Source organism: Gasterosteus aculeatus, chromosome X, assembly GCF_964276395.1.
Source record: "Gasterosteus aculeatus chromosome X, fGasAcu3.hap1.1, whole genome shotgun sequence".
Lineage (NCBI taxonomy): Eukaryota > Metazoa > Chordata > Actinopteri > Perciformes > Gasterosteidae > Gasterosteus > Gasterosteus aculeatus.
The window spans coordinates 14,695,233-14,722,066 of NC_135698.1; the positions used below are offsets into that span (position 1 = coordinate 14,695,233).

The window sequence follows — 26,834 nt, forward strand, 5'->3', positions numbered from 1 at the left end:
TATATTTTCAATTCTTTTTCGGAACTCTCAATTTTTCCATTCACATGGGAGACCCGCAAAAACAGATTTCTCTCATAATTCAAGTGAACACGAGTACTGGAGATGTGAATAAGTATTTCTTAAAGTAGGAAGATTTGACTGTGAGTCTTGTGTCAAGATTTTCCTCAAACTGCACCAACATGGCCGACCGAGCAGTTGGGTCACATGGCTTTCACTACAGCCGAGTTTCATGATCTCAATACAGACCAGACGCTGTGGCTTCTTATGTGGCAACTTGACCCCTGAGATGACCTTTGAGGCGATGTGCACAATGTGCAGTCGTTTTTTTAGATAACGAGGAAGACGTTAGGGATTAATGTGTGATTAACACACTGTTTATAAGACTTGGAAGTAAACGCCGCTGGCTGAGTGGCGTTCAGATTGATTGAACCAGTTCAGTTAGAAGCACATGTTCGTTTCATAAGGTTTCACAGGGCATGCAGTTGCCACAACAACACTGCTAATTTAAACATACTTAACATTTTGAAACCATTTAAAAATCACAGATGGCTGACACAAACACACGTCTCCTTTAGAACACTAAAAGCCAATGAGCGCACACATGCCACTCCAAAAATAACCCGTTGCAAGACGGATGTTAGACAAGAGATAATGGCTTTAGTGCGTGTATTTCTTGCAAATGCAATGGCATTTGCAAGAAATACACTTTGAGAGAGAAAAAATAATGTTAGCTAATCTTACAAAGCCTCTTTCACCCTTTGTCACACAAACTCGTCTCCATTAGTCACCTCGTTTCGGGGTTAGCTGACACGACTGTAATGCCTGCATGTTTTTGGTTTGGGTGTCTACATGTGGGGTGGATGGGGTGGACATGAACGGTCCCACAGTCCCTCCCACTGGCTTTGGGATTCAGGTACAGCTCCCGCCCTCTTTCTATAAAGCCTCTCATGTTAGCCGTGCAAAACTTCAGACTACAACTCATGCTAAGCTCTTTACCACCATAGAAAAAAGAAATTGGTAAAAGAAAAGCACTTGGATGTGCATCATAGATTGTCTACATTGATTGACGAGCTCAAACACGAGGTAAGTGACTTCTACTATTTTAATTAAAGTAAATCATTGTTTCTTGAGTTCTTGAGGTGTTAAATAATGCAAACGGACTCAATTGAAATTTGCGAAACATGTTTGTAGGAAACGGGCTTTTAAACTTGACAAACAGATTTCTCTGTGATTGACAAGCCAGCCGACTGTGACTCCCAACCATCCCTGTTGTGCAGCTACGGAGCCGCGTGTCGCTCGCCAGGCTGCAGCTGACGTTCCATCCTCTTCACCTGACGGCTCGCAGCCAACATGAGACTGGCTCTGCAAACCGTCCTGTGCTGCTGCGCATTCTCCGCCCTGCTGCCGCCGGTGAGAGGCACCACCGGGGAGCTCGACACTATCCTGGAGGAAAGGTGAGCTCTTCATTTCATCACTGTCATCGGTCAGAACAGAGAGAAACCATGTTGCACACTAGTCTACAAAAGGCCTCAGACATCTGGCCAGTGGAGGTATATTCACATTCACCTGTGAAATGCTCAGATTTATCAGTCGTGCAATTCTTCCACAGCGCGGATGAACTTAACAGAACTGTTGTCATCAAATATTGTCGCCGTGTGTTCAGGTTTAAAGTGTGGCTGCAGAGCCGTGTGAAAAGAGACATCTGTGGCGGCTCTCTGACGGGCAGTGAGCAGCTCTCTGACGTCCACGCCGCACCGCGGCAGGAGGACAACGCAACAAGTGTCTCGCCTCCACCAAGGTAACAGGAAAAGCTGCTTTTTGGTGGCTTATTCGTGCTCATTTGATTGATTGAAGTATTTAAGGGGTCTTCAGACAAAAAGGGAGAAAAGAGATATTTGTCAAGAGAATGTGGATGATTCAATAGCTTCGATACATTCACATGAATTAAAAGCATCCAGTCATAGATTCGGGTTTCAACTCAACATTTTATAAGTTCAGATTTAACAACCATGGAAAGCTAAAAATGAAGCACACGTTTTGGTTTTCCTTTCCACCAGCTGCGGGCTACTCCTCAGATCCAGGAGGTCAACGTCCAAACCGTCCGGCTGCCGCTTCGTCACGTGCGTCTACCACGACCTGATCCACCAACTGCACCAGATCCACCAGATAAAATCATGTGCTCCCGTGAAAAAGATCGGCTCAGGCGGCTACGGGCGCCGCCGCCGCCGCTCGCTCCTGGACGACACTTGGCTCGCCCTCCGGACACGAAGACAGCGACGGAGCACTGAAGATGGTCAGCGAGTCCGCAGACACAAAAGCACACGCAGAGTGGCCTAGAGACAGGCGCGGAGAGGCAGAGAATCCTAGTTGGGGTTGTTTGCTCACAGCAGATCAAGATAAGTCCCCTCAGAGGTTTCATTTCACAGATTTACAACTAGATATGAAGAAAAAAAAAAAAAAACGAGCTCAGGTCACTCTGGATGAAAGCGAGATTGAGAATATAGATCTGTAGATGCTCAGGCGCAGGTCGCAGTGTGTCTGAATTAAGAGCGTGATTCATGGATGAGCTCAAGTCACACCTGACAAACATGTCTGTCTCTTCTTTAGCTTCCAAAGGGAGCTCGGCAGCTGGAATACCAGACAATTCCTGCAGATCTCCACCTAGTGACCCGTGAACCGAGGAGGAACCGAGGAGGAACAGGAGGGGAACCAAGAGGAACTTCCTTTTTTTAAATAAAAAAAAAAAGACATTTCTGGACCCCAAACGGCATCATTTCTTAAACAATATGAACTATAACCAAAATATACAATGACCAGCTTGTATATAATAAGGAAATATAAAGCTACCTTATATTTAAGCATACGATACAACTATATTTTTATACAGCCTAAATACATATCAAACACAACTTTTTTTTAACTTCAATGAAGTGCGTATCTTATAACTATCCTGTCCAGTATCCTTCATGTTGATTTAATAACTAACCATAGTTACCTGTTTTTTTAACATTGTTGTGATGAATACACAATATTGGAAGTAAAGTGAGAGTCTTTCCGTGATGGAGAGCGAATTCAAGTGCTTTGCTGCCATCTAGCTTTACAGTAGGAAACATGTTACAGCTTCAACAAAGCACTTCCTGTGGCAACGCTCAATATTTGGTTTGAATAACCATTGCTTTGAATTGTATCCGCTCATACATACAAATTTACTCATAATTCCGCTGCAACTACTAGAATGCTGTTAGCTAACTTGATGTGTGTTGTTGTGGGGGGGCGTGAAAGGAACTGTAAGGGTTTTCACCTGGATGCAGCGTACCTGGTTTTGAAATAAATGAATGAATGCAGCAATGAAAAGAACTTCAAGCTGTTTTATTTGGTGACCTAATATCATATTATTCTGCTCGAGTGCACGTGTTTGAGGTGTCTGGAGGCAACATGCTTTAGTGCCAAGTCAATTTATGATGCTTTGAGTAGTAAAATGCAGGACAATGTTACATTCCACTCTGAAAAGTAACACATGATTTATCAGCTGCACAAACTGAATTCATCTAGGGGTCAAAATATTCCTCAAACTGTGTAAACATTTCTACGAAATGAGTTATGGAACGTACGTTTTGACGGATGGAGGGAGAGAGCGCGGCACGGGGACAAGATAAAAATGAAAATCACGATGGAATTTGACCCCCACTATCACAAAGTCACAAACCCTGCCAATGTGGATATTTTCATTAAAACGGTGGTATTGGACTGACGAGATAACAGTAATGACTAATTTTTAATTTCGTTAAAAAGAATGCGTTTGCCAATTATTGTTTGTTTTAAGTGAAGATACATGTTTCTCTTTAAAAAGTAACCCAATAACATAACTCCTTTAAAGTAGGGTATTTAGATACAGGCCCCATGTACTGCTACACATTTTTTAACCAAATAGCTCTTGAATTTTTCTTCCGTGACATTTTTTGACGTGATTCTTTTTCACATTTTCAACTATTTTTTACCTTTTTCCCTTTTTTGTGACATCTTTTGACCTTATATTTTTCAACTTCCCCCCCCCGAACCTTTTTTGACAAAGATATATTCAGACATTTTTCAACCTAATATTTTTTTTGACCAAATATTTCTTGACTTTTTCTTCCATGACTTTTTCAACCTAATATTTTTGGACTTCTTCTGACATTCTTTGACCAAATATTGTTTTTACTCTTTTTCCAAGACATTTGTCATTACAATTCCCAGATATCTACTTCTCATAATTTGATGTAGGCTGATGAATATTCCATGACAAGATGAATAGATATAAAGATAAACTTGGTTTGAGGGGTTTTAGAAACGGTTGCCTTTAAATCGTTTGTCCACTAGAGAGCGGTGACACGTTTGATTAACTCACCTGCAGAAAATCCTCATAATTAAGAACAAGCACAAAGCATCCAGCAGATTTAACCCTGCCTAACTACTGCTGCGTGGAATCAATGATGATGCTAAGGAGCAAGTCGGCCCTCCAGACGCAATGTGGGGGACTTAACAACAGCAGATGGTCCTTAACTGTACACAGGGGGCCGTTGTAAGCTCGACCACACCAATCTAAATCAACATCAGCCCCAATTTGCATGGGAAATCGTCTCCTGTGTTGTCCACGGATGACCTTGGTAGTCCATTGACAGGAACTTTTCCCAAACAAAGCTATTATAAACACCTTAATTAACAATCCTTTCCCCTACTGCATGTCTCTGTAAATAGATGAGTTAAAAAGGTAAGTGACATTGAGGTGAGACATACTGCATAGTTCTGTAAATGTACAATAACACACAGTAATGAAGAATAATCACAAGTTGATCATCAGAAAAGCAACACGGCATCATTGGGCGTTTTTGGACTCCCACACTAAGTGGTAAGGTGACACCGTGACCGTTGGCTTAAACATAAATCGAGATAAAACCTATTCCTCTGTAAATAGCGGCTTCTTTATACGCATTCTTTTCAATCTAACAGGTCTGCCTTCCCATGGCATACGCTCTAAACAAACAGAGAAGGGTGTGATCTATAAATAGTTTCCCGTTTGAACTTCCTCTACAGCACTAAGATAACCCCCTCCCCCGATGCGATCACTTCCTCGTTCGGAGAGCTGTGTCTTTTAGAAGCGCCAGAGCCGGGCACTCGTTACACTTGTCCAGAACGGCAGTGAGCGTGTTGGCAAGCCCCCGCAAAGCATAAGAAGGGTCTCTGTAGCGACACCGAGCACACGTCTGCAAACAGTAAGTACACAGCTGTACACAGATATGTTAATTTAACAGGTGATAATCAAATGTAAACTGACCCACAGTTCAGCCTAACTCAAATTCAAGAGGTTCAAGTCGTGAAGTTTTCAGTTTAATTAAAATTTTTAACAAAATTTGAATCCATTTCTATGGAATCAAATCCGGGCCACAAGTTTTGATCATTTGAAAAAGAAAATTAAACCTTTTTGAGGGAGGCGTGTAGTTATGAGTGACAGCTTAGCAAAGAAGCTGAAAATCGTCCTCAACCGCGTTGCTTTCAGGAAACGTAGGCACTGTGAGAACTATGAATCAACACTTCCTATACACCATATTCATGTGATTGTTCGTTCAACGAGCCAATTCATTTGCCAAGAATCACGGAATAAAAGCAATAAACTAACGCAGCGAACGCAGCGTAGCCTCCATGCGTCTTGGTGGCCTTTTGTTGTGGATGCTTGGAACATCTAAAACGACCTAATCCTCTGGCTGGTCGTATTTTCCAACATTAGGCAGATGGATGGGTCTGGGTTTGCCTGTTTGTGGTACAAAGTACAAATGTGTGCATGTGGACGTCTTTGTTGCTGTGCTTAAGATCAGGAGTCCTGATTTCTAAACTGTCACTAATGATTACACGCCACTCTCAGTTGTTTAATTCATGGAGGGAGATCTCCGCAAACGCTGGTTTGCCGGTCGAAGGATGCACAAAGTTGTGAAGGAAAATACGGAACAAATACGTCTGCGAAAAACAGGCAATGAAAAGCAGCAGTGGTGATGCACGGGGCAAAAAAAGTATCTGATAAATAAATAAACCAATGACTTCCACACACAAAGATGTCATTCTCTAGGTTGTCTTCGACAAAAAAAGTTACTCTACCTAGTGTTCTGGCGGTGAATTGCTTTGCAACACGCGCAAGCCTTTTTGAACCATGAATTGAAACGAGTTCATCGTCACAAGAGCAAGAACAGGGCCAATAGTCTGAAAGTGGAAAAAAATGATTTTAAACAAAAGATTTGAATCTGAAAAAATCTGCAACTGAAAGAAAATTAATATAACTAAATATTTTATTCAAGAACTGAATCAAAATGGTATTAGAACCAAAAGTACTCATTAACTTTAAATGTTGTATTTCTTTTCAGGTTCAAAGGTTCCATTTTGTTTTTCAAATGATCAAAACCTTTGGCCTGAAAGTCTTTGATTATTTGGGAAATGAACCTGAATCTTAACACTGAAACAGTAAACGTGTGAAAACTTCCCTGTCACTTATCTCGGTGACAGAACTCAACACGACATCCTCTCACCTGAGAGCTTCCTCTTAGATCAATAGAAGCACGCAGAACACAAAACGCATGCAGCCATGACTCCGGTTTGAATAGAAATTTTTGGTTGTGCTTAATGCCCCCCAGCAGCACATAGTGATGGTGAATACCATCATCAGGGACTGAACTTGTTAGTTCCCCAACAAGCCTCAGCACGCCGTCGGAAAGTTCAGTGGCTAGTGGGGCAAGTCTGCCTCACACACACACACCTCACGCACCGCACCTAAGGGTGCAGGCACTGCAGAGCCTTCGCAAATGCAAAGGGTGAGGCTCAATATTTGTCCTGGAGTACCTAAGCCCCGCTGACTGAGAAATTAAGACAAAAGAACAGGAATTTCCAGAGCCGAGAGAGTCACCTCGCAGTGAATGCAGGGCTTACATTTCACATCCAGGACCAACGAAGTGTTTGCATGGTTCTCACGTTCTGAATAACAAGCACAACAACCCTAACCGTCATACTTTTAGAACAAAGAACTGGCTGATTTCACCGCGCCCCCCCCCCCCCCCCCGTTAACCGCGAGCATCCGCGTCCGTGCCCCCCCGCCTTCACCGTCGCGGCCAAATCGTCGGCGATGGTCCGGTCAAGGGGGGGTTGCGCGACGTTCCGCGCCCGTGAACCCCCTCTCCACTGCGGTCATGCGGACCGCATTTCAAAATGAAATGTGCCTCTATTTGAGGTGTTATGGTAAAAGGGCTTACAGCCTTACATATGGGGCGCCGCGCAGTTTTTCCACATTTAGCATTATCATATGAACAAAAAAGCACAATATTCACATTCACATATTTCCAATAATTTTTTTATTTAACAGCTTTGTTACTGCCAAAACATTATCCTTGGAAAAGTTATTGCATGAATGTACATGAATTTCTCTCAATGTTTGAAAAAGTGACATGTGACTATTGTGCTTTTTTGTTCTGCTAAATGTGGAAAAACTGCGCAGGATTTTGGAACGTGCAAAATTTTACAAACGGCGCCCCATAGTATTGGAGAAGCGTTTAAGTGTTTAAGGACATTCGAACGTTTGTGAACCTGAGTGTCCCCTGGGTTTTCTTTGGGATGGGTTGTCTTTATCACAGTATGAGTGGGTAAACATTTAAAGGATTGAGTCACACAACAAAAGTAAGTTAGCATTTCTAAATCCACTTTATAACTAGTTATTGTTTTAGTCTTGTACAGTGTAAAGTCCTGAAAATCTACACAATTTATACAATTGACAATAGATAATATAATTGCTAGCAGCTTTGGTGCTTTATGTCCACCTGGTGTCCTAAAAACATTTTATTTTCTTACAGATTCAGCCTCCACTTAAAAGTGAAAACATTTTATTTAATTTCAATTACGTTTGTTATCCTTTTAATTATATTCTGCAAAAATATCTTCAGACAGAAACGACTGTAGGAATAATTCAATAATTAATGAAATGGAATTAATTAATAATTTGGATGAAATTTAAAATACAATACTTCATTGTGGGAGTGATCAGACCGAGAAGGCTGTCGTGCGGAGACCTGAATTGCAACTCTTTTAACCCCCCAGCAGGTCTATCATTACAAACACATGTTGCCTGGACAAGCGCTGCGTCCAGCCTCACAATCGTGGCAGTTAAGTCGATATTTTGGCCACGGCAAACATTTTTTCCTTTGTACCTGCACGGAATCAATGTGTTATTCTTACAACACTTGGCTGTGTTCAGATCCTGTTTTATTGTTTCACTGTTTTCTCAGTATCAATCTTCTCACAACATCAGCATCTGCCAAACTTGACCTCAATATAGAGAGGAGGATTATTGAGCCTTTCTGAGGCTGATCTCCAGTCTGTTCCACCTTCAGAGAGACCAGGTTTTGTTCAATTAATGGGTTCTATTGGGGAAAACCAGAACATGGTTCTCCAGTTTTCCATTCGAGCTCAGTGTTTATCTACTACTGCATGATGATGAAATATTTATATTATCGAACAAGAAAAATACAATGAAATAAATAATTAAACAATAAAAACTCTACAGCTAACTTCAGTTTGGTATTTTGCACACAATGAACACCGTAATGGACCTACAGTGGTTGTGTGGAGACCCCCTGTGCCGCTGGCTGGTGTCCCTGCAGGTGTTGCAGTGGGGCATTAGGAGGAAACACCTGAGGCAATCAAAGACACTGGCAACACATGGGCTTTGTGTGCCAGTGTCTCTGTTAAAAGGCCCTCTGGTCTCAGGTGTTGTGTCTCTTGGTCTCCGCCCTGAGACGCTGGGTTGGCTGGAGAGGTTGGTTTGTCTTGACACTATATAACATTGCACGCACATCAGCATGCACCAATGAATCTGAGTCCACACGCCACTGCTACGCGACCCGAGTAATGTTTACGTTTGGTTAAGTTAAATAAAAACGCCTCCTTGTGCTATCCCCTCTTTGCTGTCATGGCCGTGCGGCCCGGTTCGTGACAATAATAATAATGATCTTCTATCAGATTGTAGAATCTAATATGTTTTCAGATAAATCCATTAAAAAGGGCCCCTATATGGACTTTTGACCCCCCACTATAGACTTGTGAACATATCTTACCACTTTGGAGTCAACTGATTACGAGCTTCATTTGGTTCTGAAAGCTCAAAACTCCACCCGCTCACTCCGTTGTCCCATCTGAGATACTTCACCCCCTAACTTTGTTAATTAAAGCGCTGTTTCTCTCCTTACAGCTCAAAATGAGGAGAAGGGACACGCCCCTTAACAAGCAGCAATCGACGCCATGCTTTGGGAAAGGTGAGAAGGTGTGTTTATTTATCCCGCACGGTTTTACCCGCCATTACTCTTTTAAATGTAACGTCAGTCATTTCTACTTTTATTACAACGCTGTTCTAATCGCCTGGTATCACAAAAGTCCCTCTGGGGACCGATGTGGCAAATTAGCATCTGCTATATACTCTGAAACCTGTACCGTATTAGTTTTTAGTTTGTTTACCTATGTTGTAGCCTCCCCTAAGTAGGCCATGAAATATTAATATTAAAGCTCTGAGTAAACTGGTTGACATACACAATATGTCATAATCAATATAAATTAATGCGTAAAAACCATTATTTACATAATTTTTACAAGGCAAGAGTAATTAAAATGTTGGGCTGTGATAATTATAAATAATAAAATATTGATCCTACAGTTTTATCCAAGTTTTATCTTTAAGCCTTTCGGGAACTGTTCATGGTGATGAAAAAGGTTCCAAAAATGATGTAAATTTTATAGTTTGACATAAAAAACTTGAGACTCCTCAACCTCGGGAGCTAGCATCTAGGGTCCAGTGTAGTATGAACATAGTTTACATACACACAAATACAAGTACAATATTAAATTACCAATGGTACCTCACCAACGTAACTTAACCTTCGCCTCAGTTAGTGTTTCATCAAATGACAACACAGAGAGCTACACCGACCGTGCAGAGTTTATATCAACATAACTTCATTTAGCTTTTATTATGTGTGCCGTTGTCTGAAGCCAAGTCTTATTTTATTTCATTCAGTGAGATTATCTCTCAAAAGTGTCCTGAACATCCACGGGATCCCAGTAAAGCATTTGCTTTACACGGCATTTACTATCTATCAATACTATAAAAAATTCCCAGATTAGAGATAATGTTTCTAGTTGGATAAGTATCTGGAAAGTCTTTGTGCGAACTCTGACATGCCCGGTCAACTGTGCACAATTATTCCAACTGCTTGCTTTTGGTAAATAATGGATGCTTTAAATTGACATAACAAAACCCCTTTTAAATTCTATAAATAGTCTTTACAGCCCTTTAGTTCACAAGCAGTTGACACAGCTTTACTTAGCTGTGTCATCTGCGGGAAAGTTACAATTTCACATGGTTTGTTTATAATGGCTTTGCGCCAGAGCGGTTCACTCTCCTCATCGCGCCGGCACCTCACAGATATCCGCTCGCGCGTGTGACATACCAGCCTGGATAAGCAGGCCCTGTTGCCATGGCGCTGTCCCCCTAAAATAGAGGTAGAGCGGGACACTCAAGACAACAACAACAACTAGCAGGTGCATTGTACATGCAGCTGCCCTGGACCACATAAACAGCGGAGCAAAGCTCGCCTGAGGCAGTCGGAGTAACGAGTCGGCAGAGCAGCATCACAGAGCCTCGGGAAGCAGACCCGAGGAGAGTGCCGACCGCGTCCAGAGGTTTCGGCCTCACTTTGAAAGTGTTTTTCTGAGACAAGACGTCTGGGAGCTATAGTCAGTTATAAAAGAGAACGAAGCACCTAAGAGCTTAAATATTTGACACGCCAGGCAGAGACTGAGAGCCAAACATGGCCAAAATCACAGCGGAAGGTAAGAGAAACTTAGAGCTTCCTCTGCTGATTGTGGGACGACACTGGGAAGTAATGTGATGACAGAGGTTCATTCAATGGGTGTAGCATTCACTTTCTGTAGGTAAGTACACTGCAGTATTCTAAGCATTTCAACAAACTCTTTTTAATTACATATTGGGCTATGTAAAAGGTGTACATTTGCCAAAACACAGATGTGCATATTTTTAGAAATGTTGTTAAATGTCAAAAGACCCTCCAGACAGACCGGTCGGGTTTCTATAATTAAGGATGAAGGTCAAGGGCATCCAAGAGGCTCCTCAGCTGCTCCATTAGGGACTGCATGCACAAGTCGACAGGCTCGTCAGAAATGCCGGCTTCCCAAACATGCAAGCCGAGGAGCGGGCAGGGGAAATTTAAACCCAATGTTGTGTGCGGCGGCACAGACGGATACAGTTGCATGTGGAGAAATTTGCTGTGTGATATAACAGTGCCTCATTTCCCCGTCTTGCACTTGTTGAGTCGAATACCTCCCCGGGGATAATTGATGCTGGATTGGACTCCAACTTCAATATTAATAGTAAAAGTGAGGAAATGGTGATTATCAATAGAGGATCACTCTATGTAGTGTAAAGATCCCTGGTCACGATTCTTTTGACAATCACTGATCTATATTGGCAGATTATCTATATTGGCAGATACCAATCCCCTTCATTCCAACCACTGTGAAGTCGGTGAGAACGAGCAAAAATTATCCTTTCACTTAGTTACGCTAGTTAGCTGCATTGGGCTTTGTTTAAAAAGCATCATAACGGAACTTAAATATGAATTCACAGGGTCACATAATGGCTCCTCTCACAACAAAGAGTCAGACCTTCCTTTCCAGGTACAGTAGCTGAATCATCACGGTGCTTATCTGCAGATTCCCTGAGAATGTTTATACTCTGTCTGCTGTCCCTGCGCTGATCTGGCTGACAGTTGCTACAAATATGCTAACTCATCTACTGAAATGTTGAGGATAGTTTGACGGACTCAAAAGACTACCATGGCGAATTGCCGTACCAGTTAAACAATGTTTCAATGTGTTTCAACTCTCTGAACTATTATTATTAAGGAAGGGCTTTCTTTTCAGGATCGGTCAGCCTTCTCAGTACGTAAACAAAAACATAAATCCATCTGGCTTAATCACCTCATGTCCCAACAGGCGGTTCACATCAGACCTAAACTGCAGGATAATATCCAAAGACTTTCTCTCGCCAGAGAAGTTTCCACTGTGTTGCTTATTATTACCAGTGCTGTGATCATCATCACAGAGATATTGACTCGTAGCCCCCGGCCCGTTTGCCCCCTTTGCAATGCCAGTGAAGGGCAGCGGGGAAGTGATCAACTGTGTTTACTGTAACTGTGTCTGACGTGTTGGCAGGACACAGAGCCACTGAAGACATGTTTACTGGTGAGAGTTATGAGGCATTGCAAAACATGCCTCTTTTAACCCCCCCCCCCGAGCCCCTCCCACCACCAACTCATGTTCAGAGGACTAATGGGTTTCTACTGTCACTAAGATAATGTTATTTCTCTGACAAACTGTCAATACTTCCCAGAGGTGAGTAACTATGACTTACGCATTCCTTCATAGTCACGGTTACGCCGCAATATTACAAAAACATTTTTTCTATTTATAAAAAATATTTGTAGGGATTTTTATGGTTTTTGTTATAGTGATAATCAGAAAATAAATTTGGAAAAACTGTCAGGGAATGACATGAAGCAAATAGTTAAGACAGCCCGGAATCGAACCGGCGCTTTAAAAACTGGACTAGGTCGTCCTATAAGTAAGTAATTATTGTCATTGTATCTTTCTCCAGCACCAGTGTTTGTGGGTTTTCGTCTTGCCCACCAAACATTATTACATGTGACGGATGATGATGTCATCAGGCGTTACAAGATAACTCCGTCATTTACATGGTCTCCATGATTTACAATCCTACCAAAAGAAAATGTCATCTGCAATGCAAGACCTCGCCTGGTAATTAAATAAAACCTCCTCTTTCCTGACTCCCTCAGAAATGCCACGGCACTTCCACAGGCTGTCGATGAACGAGGCGGACGAGCATGTGCGTCTACAGGCGGAGAAGGTGTATGCCTTCGCCCTGAAAGAGAACAACAAGGACGCTCTGTCCCTATTCAACGTGCCGGAGGACTGTCCCATCGGCCTGCACGAGGACAGGGAGAGGGCGCTGCAGAAGGAGATGGCCTCACTGCAGTCCCAGGAGTCCGCTAAGAAGTAGGAAAAGCGATCCTTAGCATCTGGGATCTCCGGGTGTGAAACAAAGCGGGCGAGTAACGCCTGACCTCTCTCTCTCTCTCTCTCTCTCTCTCTCTCTCTCCCACAAGGAAGAAGAGTTTCAGGTTGAAGCGTTCGCAAACGGTGTCTTCGCAGATACCCAGCGACGACGACTTGGTCCGCTCCGGGGGGTCCCAGCTGTCCCCGGTACTCGACTCAGACACAACAGAACCTTTGGTCAGAGAAGACTTCCCCGACTTTCAGAGAGTGACCATCAGTGGGGATTACTGTGCAGGGGTAAGCGCGGCCAGGGGGGTTGAGAAAGATTGAGAAATAATTAGTAGACTCTATAACTTTAGTAGGCAAGAACCCGGGAAAGTTGCAGCGGCCTTGTAGATTTTATTTAGATTCCTTTTGATATGGAAGCAAACTTTGGTCAGCCAAAGCGTATCAGAGGGAAGATAAATAAAATAAGGACCGGAATGAATGTCAATTCCATATTGCTGAGATTGGACAAAACGTATTTTAGAGTTTCAAAATAAGTTTTAAAAAAAATAAAGACTTTCTTGACGTTCTCAGATCACAGTCGAGGATTATGAGCAGGCAGCCAAAAGCCTCCTCAAGGCCTTGTTCATCAGAGAGAAGTACTCCAGACTGGCCTACCACACCTTCCCCAGGACCACCGCCCGATTCCTCCGAGACGCCGAAAATGGGAAGTGGCGGGAAGAGGACGAGCTCATGCCAGGTGGGGGGCATTTAGAGAACTCCTTTTCTCATTGGAACAAACTTATTGAATTCATATTCCTGCTCTTTGTTGCAACGTGGGAGGAGCTCCTGGATTTGTTAATGCTTTCATAAGATAATACGTAATATGTAGAGCATAGCTACTAGGGTTTTCAAAATGTCAATATAAATATTTATATTATGATATGAGACTACATATAGTAGTACCCTAAAATATTACCTGCTATATCAATTTTAAGGAATTTGGTCAACTTATATTTCCTCCAAATCGTTCAGCCCCACTTTCTATGGCTCGGACAGATTGGTACGTCTACTGGTTAAATCATTTATTCAAGCTTCTTTGATAAGGTTAATGGGAAAAATGTCGATAAAAACAACAACTTTATTAATACAACCTTCCTTTCATGACAATAAATCCCTCTGTATTCTACACATTCATTTGCGTAATATGAGAAATGACTTTTGAAGAAATAAATTAAATGGGAATCTAGAGTGAAAAAACAAGCATCGACCACTTCAACTCTGCAGCTGTATTGCATCTTCAGCTAGACCCGAGTTAATCCGTCTCTTCATCTCAACCAACCAACAGAACTCTGTAAACATCTGTGAAACCGTGTGAATCTGTCATGTAGTGGGGGGGACATGTCTGCCTGTTACCGCCAGTGAGCCACGTTAAGCTTCGACAACAGCGCCAAGGTCAGCAAAATAATTCCGACTGAGAGCAGAGAGAAGCAGGAGAGAACTCCAGAGACTGATAAAATACCCGCTGTTTCCCACATTAGAGGCCAGGAGGGTCCTTGGGAGAATGAGAGAAAAAGAAAGTGTTGGCTCAAATACTGCAACATTGATTTCATGTCTGAGGTTAAGAACAATCTGATCTGTGCTGTTCTCGTCTAGTTGTGTATTGAGTTGTAATGATTTTCTTCTACATGGATACATCTACTGATTATAACGTGTACTGAAACCAGTCCATTAGGTGGACTGTAATACACCAGACTTGGATAAGGGGTAAAGGAGCTGAAAATAGAAGGTTTATATCTCAAAGGGTTGAGATAAACAGTTCACGAAAAACATCTTAAGTGAAGTTTGTTTAGAACACACAGATTGCCGAATGGTAAACATAAGCAGCAGGGTGGTCAGTGAGTCTAATTCCAGCAAAAGAAACTTCAGGAAACAACATATTTTATTGGTGAAGTCCACTAAAATCTTCCCCCAGTGGCAAAAACGCCAACATAAAAGGCCCAAAACACTGTCACACAGCTTCCTTGAGCTGTTTACACAGCGTGTGGCACGTACTCTTACCCAAACATGTTGGCCGAATGCATTCCGAAGCAGACTAACGCAATACAAAAATGAAAGATAACTCAATAAAGCTGCTTATGTGAAGCTACAGTACCTGTGTAGTTTAAATGGCTGATTAATTTCCCCGGTCACCTGCAGACATCTGGCCTTTCCCTCCCAAAGAAGAGGACCCGTACTCCATGGAGGGTATTCCCGAGGACCTAAACTACGAGCTGCAGATGAAGGACGGCATAGTTAATGTTTACGACGACGCCGAAGCCCTGGAGCAACAGCGCCCGCACAACCTCCCGTACCCCGACCTCGAGACCTTCGCCATAGACCTGAGCCATGTCCTTGCTATGATAGCCGACGGCCCGACGTGAGTGCACACACCTTTTTGAATATAAAAGAGACATTTTCACAAAATGGCCGTCCCCGACTGTGGGGGCATTACGCTCTGTGACATATCTAACCTTGTCCTCCAAACCTCACAGGAAAACCTACTGTCACAGGCGTTTGAACTTCTTAGCCTCTAAATTCTACCTCCACGAAATGATGAATGAAATGGCCGAGCTCAAAGAGCTGAAATGTGTTCCACACAGAGACTTTTACAACGTCAGAAAGGTGGGTTGGTGTTTTTTTTTTCTACGTATTGCTCCGCATGCAAATATTCAATAACTTGGTAGAACTTTATAAAAAAAAAAAAGAGGATAAAAATCCATCAGCTTTTACTCTGAAAGGCCACTACAGCAGACTCTTTTGGTCTAAGTAAACCTGTGTCCAACACAGGTGGACACACACATTCACGCTGCTGCCTGCATGAACCAGAAGCATCTGCTGAAGTTCATAAAGACCACGTACCAGGAGGAGGCGGATCGCACGGTCTTGGAGAAGGGCGGTAAGACGTTCAAGCTCAAGGAAGTCTTCCACAAACTCGACATGGACCCCTATGACCTCACCGTGGACTCCCTGGACGTGCACGCTGTAAGGACAAAGTTCACAACCGCCAGATTACGTCGCCATTTGTGCCACACAGTCACACATCCGGTTCGCTTTGTACAACTTGTCTGAAAAGAAAAACGTCCTTGAGCATCCGGTGCTATCCATAATAACTGTGGATGCCGTGATTTAATTTTGTCGCGTTCAAATAATGACACAAGTTTTCAGTGACCTGCGCTAACTGACAGAAGGATGCAATTAAGGGCGTTCATGCGTTTCGCATGCCGTTACGCAATCATTTTTATCATCCACGCGAGCGCCTCTTAATGTGCGATCTGACAATAATCAGTACAGTCACTCTGTTGGATGGAGAACGTGATCACAAGATTCACCCTCTCTCTCACGAATGACTCTTCTAGGGAAGACAAACATTTCATCGCTTTGACAAGTTCAACTCCAAATACAACCCGGTGGGAGCCAGCGAGCTGCGAGAGATCTACTTGAAATCAGACAACTACATCAAAGGAGATTACTTTGCACGTCTCGTCAAGGTGGAGTATGAGTTTATGTGCCAATGGCACCTTTCCTTTCTTGAGTTTAAATGTTTTAACAAGATGAGAGCAGATACTCCTGAGGATATTAGAAAAAACAATAGTTTATGGGTGCATGATAAAACAATAATGGACCATCTCTTACAGCGACAGTGTTTTAGGCCTTTGTCTTTATTTGGCTTTTTGCGTTTTATTCAAAGTATCTTGAGTATTTTGTGTAACTTTGTCTTTGATAATGGCTACGGTTGTAAATCCTACCGGCGGTGGACAACTGAAATGAAATACAGTATTTCGAAACACCCCACACGCAACAATATTAACTTCTCATCCGTTCCAAACTTACAAAACAGCCGCTTCTGCTTTTTTGAGAGGTTTCACCAACATCTTGTGGTTTGGTGTCCGTTGCAGGAAGTGTCCAAAGAGCTGGAGGAGAGCAAATACCAGCACGCCGAGCCTCGGCTGTCCATCTACGGCCGCTCCCCCGGCGAGTGGGAGAGCCTGGCGACCTGGTTCATCCAACACAAGGTCCACTCACCCAACATGAGGTGGATGATCCAAGTTCCAAGGATCTAGTAAGGAGGCTCTGCTCTTTTAATCAAAGATGAATAAGCAGGGTTCTTTTAATGCTCTTTGTCACAAGTGACAACTCATCGTTAAAAAAACTTGATCAATAACAAAGATATTAATTTACTGAATTGTTATTAAAACTATTAGATCCAGATATTTGAGTCTGTACCAAGATAATTATGATATTGGTGCATCCATAATTAGCATTTGTTAATAAAGACAAAGATTTGTGAAGTTTTGGATTCATGGAATTGTAAATTGAGAAATCAGAAACAGATAAATTGTAATGTGTTGCTAAAACTCTGGCTCTAAACTTGTAAACTTAATCAAGATGCACTCAAGTTAAGGAACATTTAAATTGTTCTGAATCAGCAAAGAAATGTGAAAAATCTGTTTTTTTGTGTTAGTTCATTGGATTCCTTTTGTCTTACAGTGACATTTTCAAGTCAAAGAAACAATTTACAAACTACGCCAAGATGCTGCAGAACATTTTCCTCCCACTCTTTGAGGCCACGGTTAATCCCCGAAAGCACAAAGCAACTCATGTGTTCCTAAAATACGTAAGTATTCCTATGAAGGGTGGAATCTGACACAGGACTTTTTTAAAGTGAAATCGAAGCCTTTATCTGTTTGTTTGGCCCGAATTATTCTCTGATTTCTAGTGACACTTCTTTGGATACAGGCCAAGGAAACTTTACCAGCCAATCATTAGAGAGTACCATTGTTATTTTGGCCGGTGAGTGAAGCCAACTAGCCACTTAGCTGGTGCTAATTCTGAGGCGTCCTGAAGAACAAACAAGCATGATCTGTGTCCTATTTTTGTTTGACCAACATGCTGCTGTCCCGTAGGTGACTGGATTCGACAGCGTGGATGACGAGTCCAAACACAGCGACCACATGTTCTCTTACAAAAGCCCAAAGCCTGAGGCGTGGACCACGGACGACAACCCCCCTTACACCTACTACTTGTTTTACATGTACGCCAACATCATGGTGCTCAACAACCTGCGCAAGTATGTGATGCCCGAGTGGTTTAATGGCAACCAAAGCCAATCCAATCAGTGCCTTGCGTTACTTGTGTTTAAATCCTACTGACTTTTCCCTACTCAGGGAGCGAGGACTGAACACCTTCCAGTTTCGACCCCACTGCGGTGAGGCGGGCTCCGTCACCCACCTGGTCTCAGCCTTCCTCACGGCTGACAACATCTCACATGGACTCAACCTCAAGAAGGTGCGGCCCTGACCTCAAACTAGGCTTTGATACTTGAGGTCAAACAACTTGCCGCTACCTTCGACAGAAACCCTCTAATCTAGCGCGAGAGCATTCGTACAATTTCTGCAGTAACTGCAGTAATTCACACGGGCCTTTTCACCCTCTTCCCCCCCAGAGTCCAGTGTTGCAGTACCTGTACTACCTGGCCCAGGTCCCGATCGCCATGTCCCCGCTGAGCAACAACAGCCTGTTTCTGCAGTACTCGAAGAACCCGCTACGAGAGTTCCTTCAGAAAGGCCTTTGTGTGTCGCTGTCTACTGACGACCCCATGCAGTTCCACTACACCAAGGTCAGAGCCAGCAGGACCAGTACAGACTATTTGGGCTTAGTTAAAACCGGGATCACTTTATTCACTGAAAATGTTCCCTTCAACCCTTTCAGGAGGCACTGATGGAGGAGTATGCCATTGCAGCACAGCTGTGGAAGCTGAGCACCTGTGATTTGTGTGAGATAGCCAGAAACAGCGTCTTGCAGAGCGGACTCTCACATCAGGTATAGTCCATATTTGTGCCATTCCATCTGTTTCATTAATGGCTTTTACCACTGGAGCAAGTGTAACCCACCTTCTCAACTATATGCCCAATGAGTGATTGATTAATGGTAATTCTGACATTTAAAAAGACATGCAATTTAAAATAAACTTGCCACTGCTCTCTGCTGGACAAACTATGTAATGATGACACAGATCCTAAATGGCCCTAAATATATTTATGTCATTACTACGATTTCTTCCCTTGTCAATAAACACACATGTTTTGATAAGCCAATATTGGTCCATCCAAATTTTGCAGTTGGGCTCTCTCAAAATGTTTCTCAAATAAGCAAATGATCGGTCAAACATTACATTATATTAGCCCTACTTTCATTATATTGTGGAGCGCTTCCACTTTTGTACAATCCCTGCCTCAGTCATCCAAAAGGTTCATAAACATCCTGATGCATCACTATAATAAAAGAAACTGATTATGGAACAGTCCAAAATGAAGCCTTGTCCCTTGGCTCATATTGCTTGCTACTGTGTCCTAATACATAGTAATATTGTTCAGTCACGGTGTAAAGATACTCCTTTTATCAAACGATTCCACTATCAGCACATAGATCCCATGTGGAGGTTACTCCAGCGTGCTCTGCCTCTTCCCCAGGGTCTAAATCTATTATTTATCAAATTTTAACCGTTTCATCTCACAGGAGAAGAAACGTTTTATTGGTCCGAACTACCTCCAGGGCGGACCGCAGGGCAACGACATTCGGCGGACCAACGTGGCGCAGATCCGTATGGCCTACCGCCACGAGACGCTGTGCAACGAGCTCAGCTTCCTGGTGGACGCCGTGAAGACTGATGTTGCCACTAACCCACCTGAGTGATTTACGACTGAATGCGACTGAATATATGACAAAACAATGTTGGACGAAACATGAATTTAGAAATTATTAGAAAAAAAGGACTCATTGAATTTTCTGAACCGGCTTGTGGACAGAATCATTGGTGTCACTTTATTATCATACTGTATTGAATGTTACATCTGTGGACTTTGCCAGTCACTGCGTGCTTTGTTTAATTGGGAGAGTTTAATGTTTTCTTTTGACGGATGTGAAGTGCACTTTGGATATATGAAGGCTGATTTAGTAACACAATTATTCAGAAGCTGAATGAAAAAGAATTCTATTGAAAAGGAGTTAAATAGCATCGGCCACACAAACTAAAATTTGATCGAGGCTACTTTCGAGGCAGTGGTAAGTTAATTCTATAACACTTGCATTTATGTTACAAAGGCCTTTCTCTATCGGAATATAGGTCCAAATAAATGGAGCTTTAAACTACTTTTGGTAAAACTCCTGCTTAACTCACAACTGTAAAATAACAGCCTTGTCATTTCTTTTTTTATGATTTTTGTCATTTTTCATGGACTTTTGATATGTAAATAAAGGCTTCAAAACAGTCAAATGTTGTCGCATAGCTTATTTCTTTTACACATTTCCATGAGGATGAACATTAAATGAGACTTTCAGTCAGATCTTTTGATCAGACAGCTTTTAAGACATTTTGAATCCTTCCCCTTTTCCAACTTTAATGAGTGCAAATCATTGGTTTAATTACCAGCCCTTTATTCCTACATCTTAAAACAAATATTGTTCACGTTTTTTTTAATGAAAACTGAAAAGGTAACTAGACCTACTAATTTAGCTAAAGTTAGTTATCTGCCACGATAGTTGAATATCTTCTAGATGTTATTTTTTAATGCTGAGACTTTTGTCTAAAAACTGCTAATGAATGACTATAAGTTACAAATACTTTTCATGGCAATTAGCCACCTGTAATGTATAATAGATGAATGCATCCCTGACCGTTCAGAGACAAATACTGAAACCTACATTCTCCAATGCCGTTTATATCCAGTTTAGTGAATTTGGGCCATAGTTAACATTTAAGACAGATGGATCCAAACTTCAGGTTTCATTCAGAGGTTAAATTGCCAAATGGAAATTGATATGGTCAATCTACCACGGGAGCTAACTGGTGCAGCAGCTAGCGTTAGCTTAGCCTTGATACTGCTAACTTTAGGCTTAGTAAACTAAAAATCCCATTTTTCACGCATTTAATGACATCGACGAAAGAAACATGCAAACTTACGTGAGGGGTTGAGGTCAACTCTTGAGCGTTGGTAAAATGTTCTAAAGATGGCGTGTCTTCCTCCGCACACGTGGCCACTGGCCTCGTGGCAACTACCCTGGTTGGTAACCGGCTTGGATTTAACGTTAGCTCATTAGCTCAGCAGATTTCCAACTGATTAAAAAATAAAGATGAATACACTCTATTAATGCGACTTTTTTTATTTGGGATTTGAGCATTTCTTCTATTTAGTATATATATTTTTAATGGAAAATGATAATTCACTCTTTCCAATATCATCCATGTAATGAAAATGACTAAATCATTCCTGAGCATATCATTACAATGGAAACACCGAAAAAGGAGATTATACAGTGAAAAAATATCAAACGTTTTCTTTTTGTGTCTTTTTTTGCAGAACATAATTGGCAAACAAATTTAAAGAGATGTCTTTCTTTTTTCAATCCAACCTAACAGTAATAAAGTGCAAAACGTGAATATCTCTTTATTAAGGATAGTACAATACAGTACAAATCAATTCAAATTCAATACACCTTCCATTCAACAAATTTATATACAAGTTATGTCTGTCGGGTCAAATGTTTTAGAGTATTCTACTACTGAAGTTCTCATTCTGGTGCATAACTTTTGGTCGTACTGCTGTAAACGGATTACAGTGTGGGATGATATATTTCACCACAGAGAATGTGGTGCATAAAGACAGATAAAGCTACAGTGAGATGCTGAATTAGCATTCCATATTTTTACAATTTAAAATGAAGCGTTATATTTCAGTAAAAGGGAAACGCACCACAGTAATGCAAATTGAGGTTAGAACATTTTCTGAAACACAGTTCACAAATCACGGACACCATCTCTTGTGCTGCATATGACTTATGTGATCTGAAAAATGTTAATTCGTAACTGAAACGCTGCTTATCTAAATAAATCTGTTATCTTTACGGAATCGATAGCTACAGTACTAATACCAGCAATGAGATTAAAATGACGAAATAAAATTATGGTAAATTAAAAAATATATATAAATACAAAGTAAAAAGATGAGAACAGCGTAGATGACAAATAGTGGTTATTTTCAACAGTGAAAACAACACCCCAGCAAGCAGTCATTTTAAATCATACAAAACTGCTTCTGTAAACACAAAAGTTCAACATTTTGGGGATCGGATACACTTTCTTCCGGAGAGTCGGAAGAAAAGCACATTACCAAACATCCAACTGTTTGTTTTGATATTCACGACATCCGAGTCAAACTGACGATGGTTCCTTAGTCTCAGTTTCTGTCCCGTCTTCCTGTTATAAAGTGCCCTCCTCCTAACACAAGTCTTCCTCACCCGTGGGGAATAAACCAACCCGGACATTACTGTGAGGGCTGCACTTCTGGTAATCTGTGTGTTGGATTAATAGATTATAATCTCTTTACATACAAACAACGTATTATCACACCCATTTCCCATAAAGCACCACATGTACAACACTTTTTACAAAGAGCATCCTGTTTTTTTTAAAGGACTTAAAAGAGACAATGGTTTAATTATCAAAAACCTGTCGCTGGGAACAAAACGAATCTCTACTCTGAAAAAAAAAAGGAACCCTCCTCCTCTGTGAAAGTGACCTTTTGTGTTGCCACGTGTCAAGTCTACTTGGTGCGAGTCGACTCCTCCCGCCACCCACTGAGCGCCGTGGTGCTGTGCGTTAAGGCCTGTGCGGGTGGCCCGCCTCATCCGCCAAGTTGAGGATGTAGCCAGCAATGTCGTCCTCTGTGGGGAAATCGGACATCACCCATGAGTCGTTGGCCGCGGTCACTTGCAGGCGACACATGGGACAGTTTCGGCTCTGCCCACTCCTGCAGAAAAACAGCGAGGGAGTTTGTGTGAGCAAAGCGATGCAATCGTTACTGAGATTCATTTGAGCTTCACCCCAAAATCTTGCCATTTATCGATGCACTTCTGGCAGAAGCTATGCGCACAGGGCAGGATGAGGTCGGCCTTTCCATCCATGCAGATGCAGCACTCCTCCTCGTCTGTCAGCTGCTTCACTCTGCACGGCCACACCAACAGAGAAGACATACAGGTTTTCATTACTTTATAAACAGGAAGGTTTCCGCTCCCAGAAATGATCTTATATCGAACAGTACATTTTTGGATGAATCCTAATGGCTTACTTTAAAAAAGGTAAGCTGGAGAAAAATATGCTCTGGATGGGGATTTGTCTGCTAAATTACTCGTGAAATCAATCATTTGAGTTGCAGGTGGCCATTTATTGTTTATCGCAGATTTCTTTTGTGATACAGCGGCGGGGTATTTAACTGTCTGAGGGACCACTTCACGTGCACCTACCTGCCCATCCACATGCTGGCCTGACAGGAGTCTGCGGAGGGCAGCCGGGCAGACGGGCCCTCGGTGGCGCCCTCTGCAGACAGCACCTCAGCAGCCTGGCTGGTGACGTCGCGGTACAGCTGAATGAACTGGTACAGGTTCATGATGCGCGACGCTTCCATCGTGCCGCTTTCTTTGTTGATCTGGGAGGAGACAGAGGTGATCATATGACCCACAAACAAACTAACTAACAAACAGACAGATAGAAAACAGGTTGTTTAGTTTTACCTTGGTGCAGAGGACCCTTACAGCCACCTTCCACAGGGCCGTGGAATCGGACCCTGGCTGCACCTCAAACAGCAGGTGCTTCTGCTGTCCAGTCGCTAGCTTGGCCGTACTGAGAGATCCAGCAGAGTAGAAGAAAAAAAAGGTGTGTTCACCACTGTCCAGAAACATTGCTACATTTATCGTATAGTTTTTCTTCAACTAAATTTAAATTTTGTTCATTTCAAATATTTATCGGTTCCGACCCCTAACTGGCAGATGTGATGATTTACTGCATAACCACTACACTGCATGAATTATGTTTTGACTTATCCAAATTTAATGCTACACCCAAGGTTTTTGCTTTTCAAAACTGACTTGAGAATAACTCACTGCAACTATGCCTCTCAGTTACTCTGAAAACCATAGATGGTGGAATAGTACTAAGGATATCTGTGTTGATAAAACAGTTTTGCTTATAAATTGATAGTTTACCAATAAAACCAAGAAGAAAACACTGTACAATCCAAAGCATTCAAGTATTCCTTGTGCAGAATTTAAGTCAACATTGTTTGTTTGAAAGGGTTTTGCTCCGAAGCAAAACATCTTCATTCCACTGTCCCTCCACAACATTAAAGCAAGCGGAACGCCGCTGTATGTTTGCAAAATGAACGTATGGGACGGACTGGGACTTACACGTCGTTAAGTTCGGCCACTCTCGCCAGAAACTCCTCGTAGGTCAGGTAGCCGCTGTCACGCACCAGTCCTGCGTGTTTCACCAGTTTCTCAGGCAGACGGGTCATCATCGCCTGACCTGAGAGCTGCTGGCCCATCCTGGCAGCAGCAGCACTTATGAAACAGCACCGACAGAAAGCTGCACCTCATTCAGAGCCTGTTGGGAAATTAAAATTTGCGACATTAATGAGATAAAATGTTAAAGCCTTCGTTTCAGCTCATCCTAAAGATAGGTGGCTGGGAGGTGTTGAGATCAGTTCTCTGTGTGAGCAAAGTTCTTAAAACTTGAACTTTATTTCAATCATGAGATACATCTGCATGTCGGGGTTCAGTGTCGCGCTAAAGGAGACTTTGACATGCAGCCATTAGGAGTCCGAGATCAAATCAAGATTAAAAGACGAGGGTCCAAGGAAAACAGTGGTATTTTTGTACAGATTGCAAAGTGCCGTGAGACAAATCTTAGATTTGATATTAAGCCTTAAAAGTTTAAATGTACTTGATTAGACATTTGAAGCAAATGGGCTGAGCCTAACCAGCCACGGACCAAAAGTACCCCTTGTACTATTTGTCCGTGGCTGGTTATTTATACGAGGGTTGTGTATTCATTTGAACTAAACCATTTTTTCAAAGTCCATTCCCATTAAATTAAGTAAAATCAACAATTTCAATGAATGCCCTAAACTGAATTATTTTCTTTATCAAAGAATCTGCTGATTATTTGGTTTGAATTGAGCCGACTTGATCAAAACTTCACAATGACAAACATGGCATTTTCATGTTTTGTTTCATCAAAGTCAAAATACCAAAAATATTTAGCTTATAATAATTTACTACAATAAACTGCAGGACATCTTACTTGGGAAACTGGTTTTGGACGTTGTTTCTTGGTCAACCTCTAAAATAATAATACAGCAAAGTAGAGGATCAAAACACATTTCCGATTAAATGTAGTCTAAACTTAGACATTCCTAATTACCCATTTGCAGGAGCTGCATCTTAACGTTAACTGTAGCTAGGTAGCGTTAGCATTCTGTGGTGACGTCCTACAGAGCAGTGACAGTAACTAACGATCATTAAACATTGCTCCAGTGAATTGTAGCCTCATTCTGTTTCTTTATTTTTTAAACAAGTTAACAACACAAGACATTTTAGATATAACGTTGATCCACCAACCTCAATCTAAATACGATTTGCTCATTTTAGCAAGGGCAGTTTAATACTTCTCCACAGTCGGGCGTTATTTAGAATGTATTTAACCATTCAATTAGTCCGTGAAATGAGAAAAAAAACAAGCTAATTTCCTTACCAAACAATTAACAACGTTAAAGGCAGCAGGAATGGTAGTCCAAACTTCACTCTTCGCTCTTTGGCTTGAGTTGACACAACACGGTCGCAGTTTGATGACGTCGTAGAGCTTCTTCTTCTTCTTCTTCTTCTTCTTCCTCCTCTTTTACTAACAGGTAAACTGACCGGATGTATGTTGCACTACTGCCATCTCATGGCGTAAACTGTCTCCTACATTGCCCAGCATGGCCTTTTTCTATCACCTCAGCATTACTCTGTTTTTCAGGGAATTGATCAATCATATGTCCTTTTCCCACTGACAGCAAATGGGACGAGTACCCGAAACAAAAACCTGTTGCTTCACTAAGACGGGAAATGTGCTGTGTAGATTACAGTCCTATAAAAACTTGGTCATGATTGTCTCCTCTTTTCTATGAATACATCTTCATACAAGTTATTGTTAAGAAAGTACAGTTGGTGAGTGACACCAGCTGTACTTTTAATTCTTGCACTTTTTTCAAACCGGCCACCGGAGTTGGTAGAAGCCTCTCAGGGATGAAAGGCCACATTGCAGGTGGTTAACCTTCTTTTTTATGCACTCAAGTCTCTTGCTGCGACATCTCCAGCCCAGCCAAGAAAGGACCTTTATGTTCTTTTGGTTAAATGCCCATAAAATGTAATAACCGGTCTCTTTCATCAGATCACAACTATTATTATCATTAAACACAAACTACCAACATAACTTATGATAAGGTAATAGCAAACATCATGTTATTACATTGACAGCAAAATATTACTATTTTATTTTATGATGTAATATAACATTTAACAACATTTGAAAAAAAAGTGTACATGAGGTTTATTTTTTAAAGATTCAAACTAGGATTTTTATGATTTAAGTGATTGTTACTGAGAGTCAATTAATTGTTAGCATGTCATCTTTGTTTCTACCAGCAGAGAGCAGCCAAGGGCAAACTAACAAATGATATACCTCCTTATCAATGGCTCAATTGTGTCCATTCTTTAAGGAAACTCAAGGTACTCATTCTCAAGATATTACCCCTTGACTGTTTCTTGTTGAACTGAGAACA

General features: G+C 41.8%; 3 protein-coding genes across 7 annotated transcripts; 2 read left to right on the top strand and 1 right to left on the bottom strand.

Annotated features, from left to right (window-relative positions):
- The first annotated feature begins 958 nt into the window (after positions 1-958).
- On the top strand, positions 959-3,357 carry admb (adrenomedullin b). Of its 2 annotated transcripts, none has more exons than XM_040161872.2 (5): positions 959-1,083; positions 1,278-1,454; positions 1,664-1,798; positions 2,058-2,293; positions 2,608-3,357. In XM_040161872.2, the coding sequence occupies exons 2-5, from the start codon at positions 1,351-1,353 to the stop codon at positions 2,673-2,675; spliced, it is 543 nt and encodes a 180-aa protein (XP_040017806.2). In that variant the 5' UTR covers positions 959-1,083; positions 1,278-1,350; the 3' UTR covers positions 2,676-3,357. The 2 variants fall into 2 exon arrangements, with proteins under 2 accessions (XP_040017806.2, XP_077939028.1); XM_078082902.1 differs by having other exon boundaries at positions 969-1,083; positions 1,240-1,454.
- A 1,712-nt stretch (positions 3,358-5,069) lies between these two features.
- On the top strand, positions 5,070-20,455 carry LOC120808755 (AMP deaminase 3). 3 transcript variants are annotated; one of them, XM_040161862.2, is made up of 16 exons: positions 5,070-5,252; positions 9,260-9,323; positions 12,936-13,155; positions 13,266-13,452; positions 13,735-13,900; positions 15,340-15,559; positions 15,675-15,804; positions 15,970-16,164; positions 16,539-16,670; positions 17,079-17,242; positions 17,671-17,797; positions 18,087-18,250; positions 18,348-18,468; positions 18,626-18,799; positions 18,892-19,002; positions 19,699-20,455. In XM_040161862.2, the coding sequence occupies exons 2-16, from the start codon at positions 9,266-9,268 to the stop codon at positions 19,873-19,875; spliced, it is 2,346 nt and encodes a 781-aa protein (XP_040017796.2). In that variant the 5' UTR covers positions 5,070-5,252; positions 9,260-9,265; the 3' UTR covers positions 19,876-20,455. The 3 variants fall into 3 exon arrangements, with proteins under 3 accessions (XP_040017796.2, XP_040017797.2, XP_040017798.2); XM_040161863.2 differs by lacking the exons at positions 5,070-5,252; positions 9,260-9,323 and adding an exon at positions 10,458-10,893; XM_040161864.2 differs by lacking the exons at positions 5,070-5,252; positions 9,260-9,323 and adding an exon at positions 10,659-10,995.
- A 1,146-nt stretch (positions 20,456-21,601) lies between these two features.
- rnf141 (ring finger protein 141) lies at positions 21,602-25,976 on the bottom strand. Of its 2 annotated transcripts, XM_040163086.2 has the most exons (7): positions 25,766-25,976; positions 25,316-25,354; positions 24,421-24,616; positions 23,749-23,857; positions 23,482-23,663; positions 23,075-23,182; positions 21,602-22,988 (listed from the first exon to the last, which is right to left on the bottom strand). In XM_040163086.2, exons 3-7 carry the CDS (start codon positions 24,555-24,557, stop codon positions 22,838-22,840), a joined length of 687 nt encoding a protein of 228 aa, XP_040019020.1. In that variant the 5' UTR covers positions 24,558-24,616; positions 25,316-25,354; positions 25,766-25,976; the 3' UTR covers positions 21,602-22,837. The 2 variants fall into 2 exon arrangements, with proteins under 2 accessions (XP_040019020.1, XP_040019019.1); XM_040163085.2 differs by lacking the exon at positions 25,316-25,354 and having other exon boundaries at positions 25,766-25,892.
- Positions 25,977-26,834: the final 858 nt, after the last annotated feature.

What these genes read in the sequence shown, in the direction of transcription:
- admb (XM_040161872.2), top strand. Translation starts at nt 1,351, where the DNA reads ATGAGACTGGCTCTGCAAACCGTCCTGTGCTGCTGCGCATTCTCCGCC. An exon ending in GACACTATCCTGGAGGAAAG is followed by an intron (nt 1,455 to 1,663) that starts GTGAGCTCTTCA and finishes CCGTGTGTTCAG; the next exon opens with GTTTAAAGTGTGGCTGCAGA. An exon ending in AGTGTCTCGCCTCCACCAAG is followed by an intron (nt 1,799 to 2,057) that starts GTAACAGGAAAA and finishes CCTTTCCACCAG; the next exon opens with CTGCGGGCTACTCCTCAGAT.
- LOC120808755 (XM_040161862.2), top strand. Translation starts at nt 9,266, where the DNA reads ATGAGGAGAAGGGACACGCCCCTTAACAAGCAGCAATCGACGCCATGC. An exon ending in TCCCAGGAGTCCGCTAAGAA is followed by an intron (nt 13,156 to 13,265) that starts GTAGGAAAAGCG and finishes CTCTCCCACAAG; the next exon opens with GAAGAAGAGTTTCAGGTTGA. An exon ending in ATCCAAGTTCCAAGGATCTA is followed by an intron (nt 17,243 to 17,670) that starts GTAAGGAGGCTC and finishes TTTGTCTTACAG; the next exon opens with TGACATTTTCAAGTCAAAGA.
- rnf141 (XM_040163086.2), bottom strand. Translation starts at nt 24,557, where the DNA reads ATGGGCCAGCAGCTCTCAGGTCAGGCGATGATGACCCGTCTGCCTGAG. An exon ending in GTGGCCGAACTTAACGACGT is followed by an intron (nt 23,858 to 24,420) that starts GTAAGTCCCAGT and finishes TGGATCTCTCAG; the next exon opens with TACGGCCAAGCTAGCGACTG. An exon ending in CAGAAGTGCATCGATAAATG is followed by an intron (nt 22,989 to 23,074) that starts GCAAGATTTTGG and finishes GTTTTTCTGCAG; the next exon opens with GAGTGGGCAGAGCCGAAACT.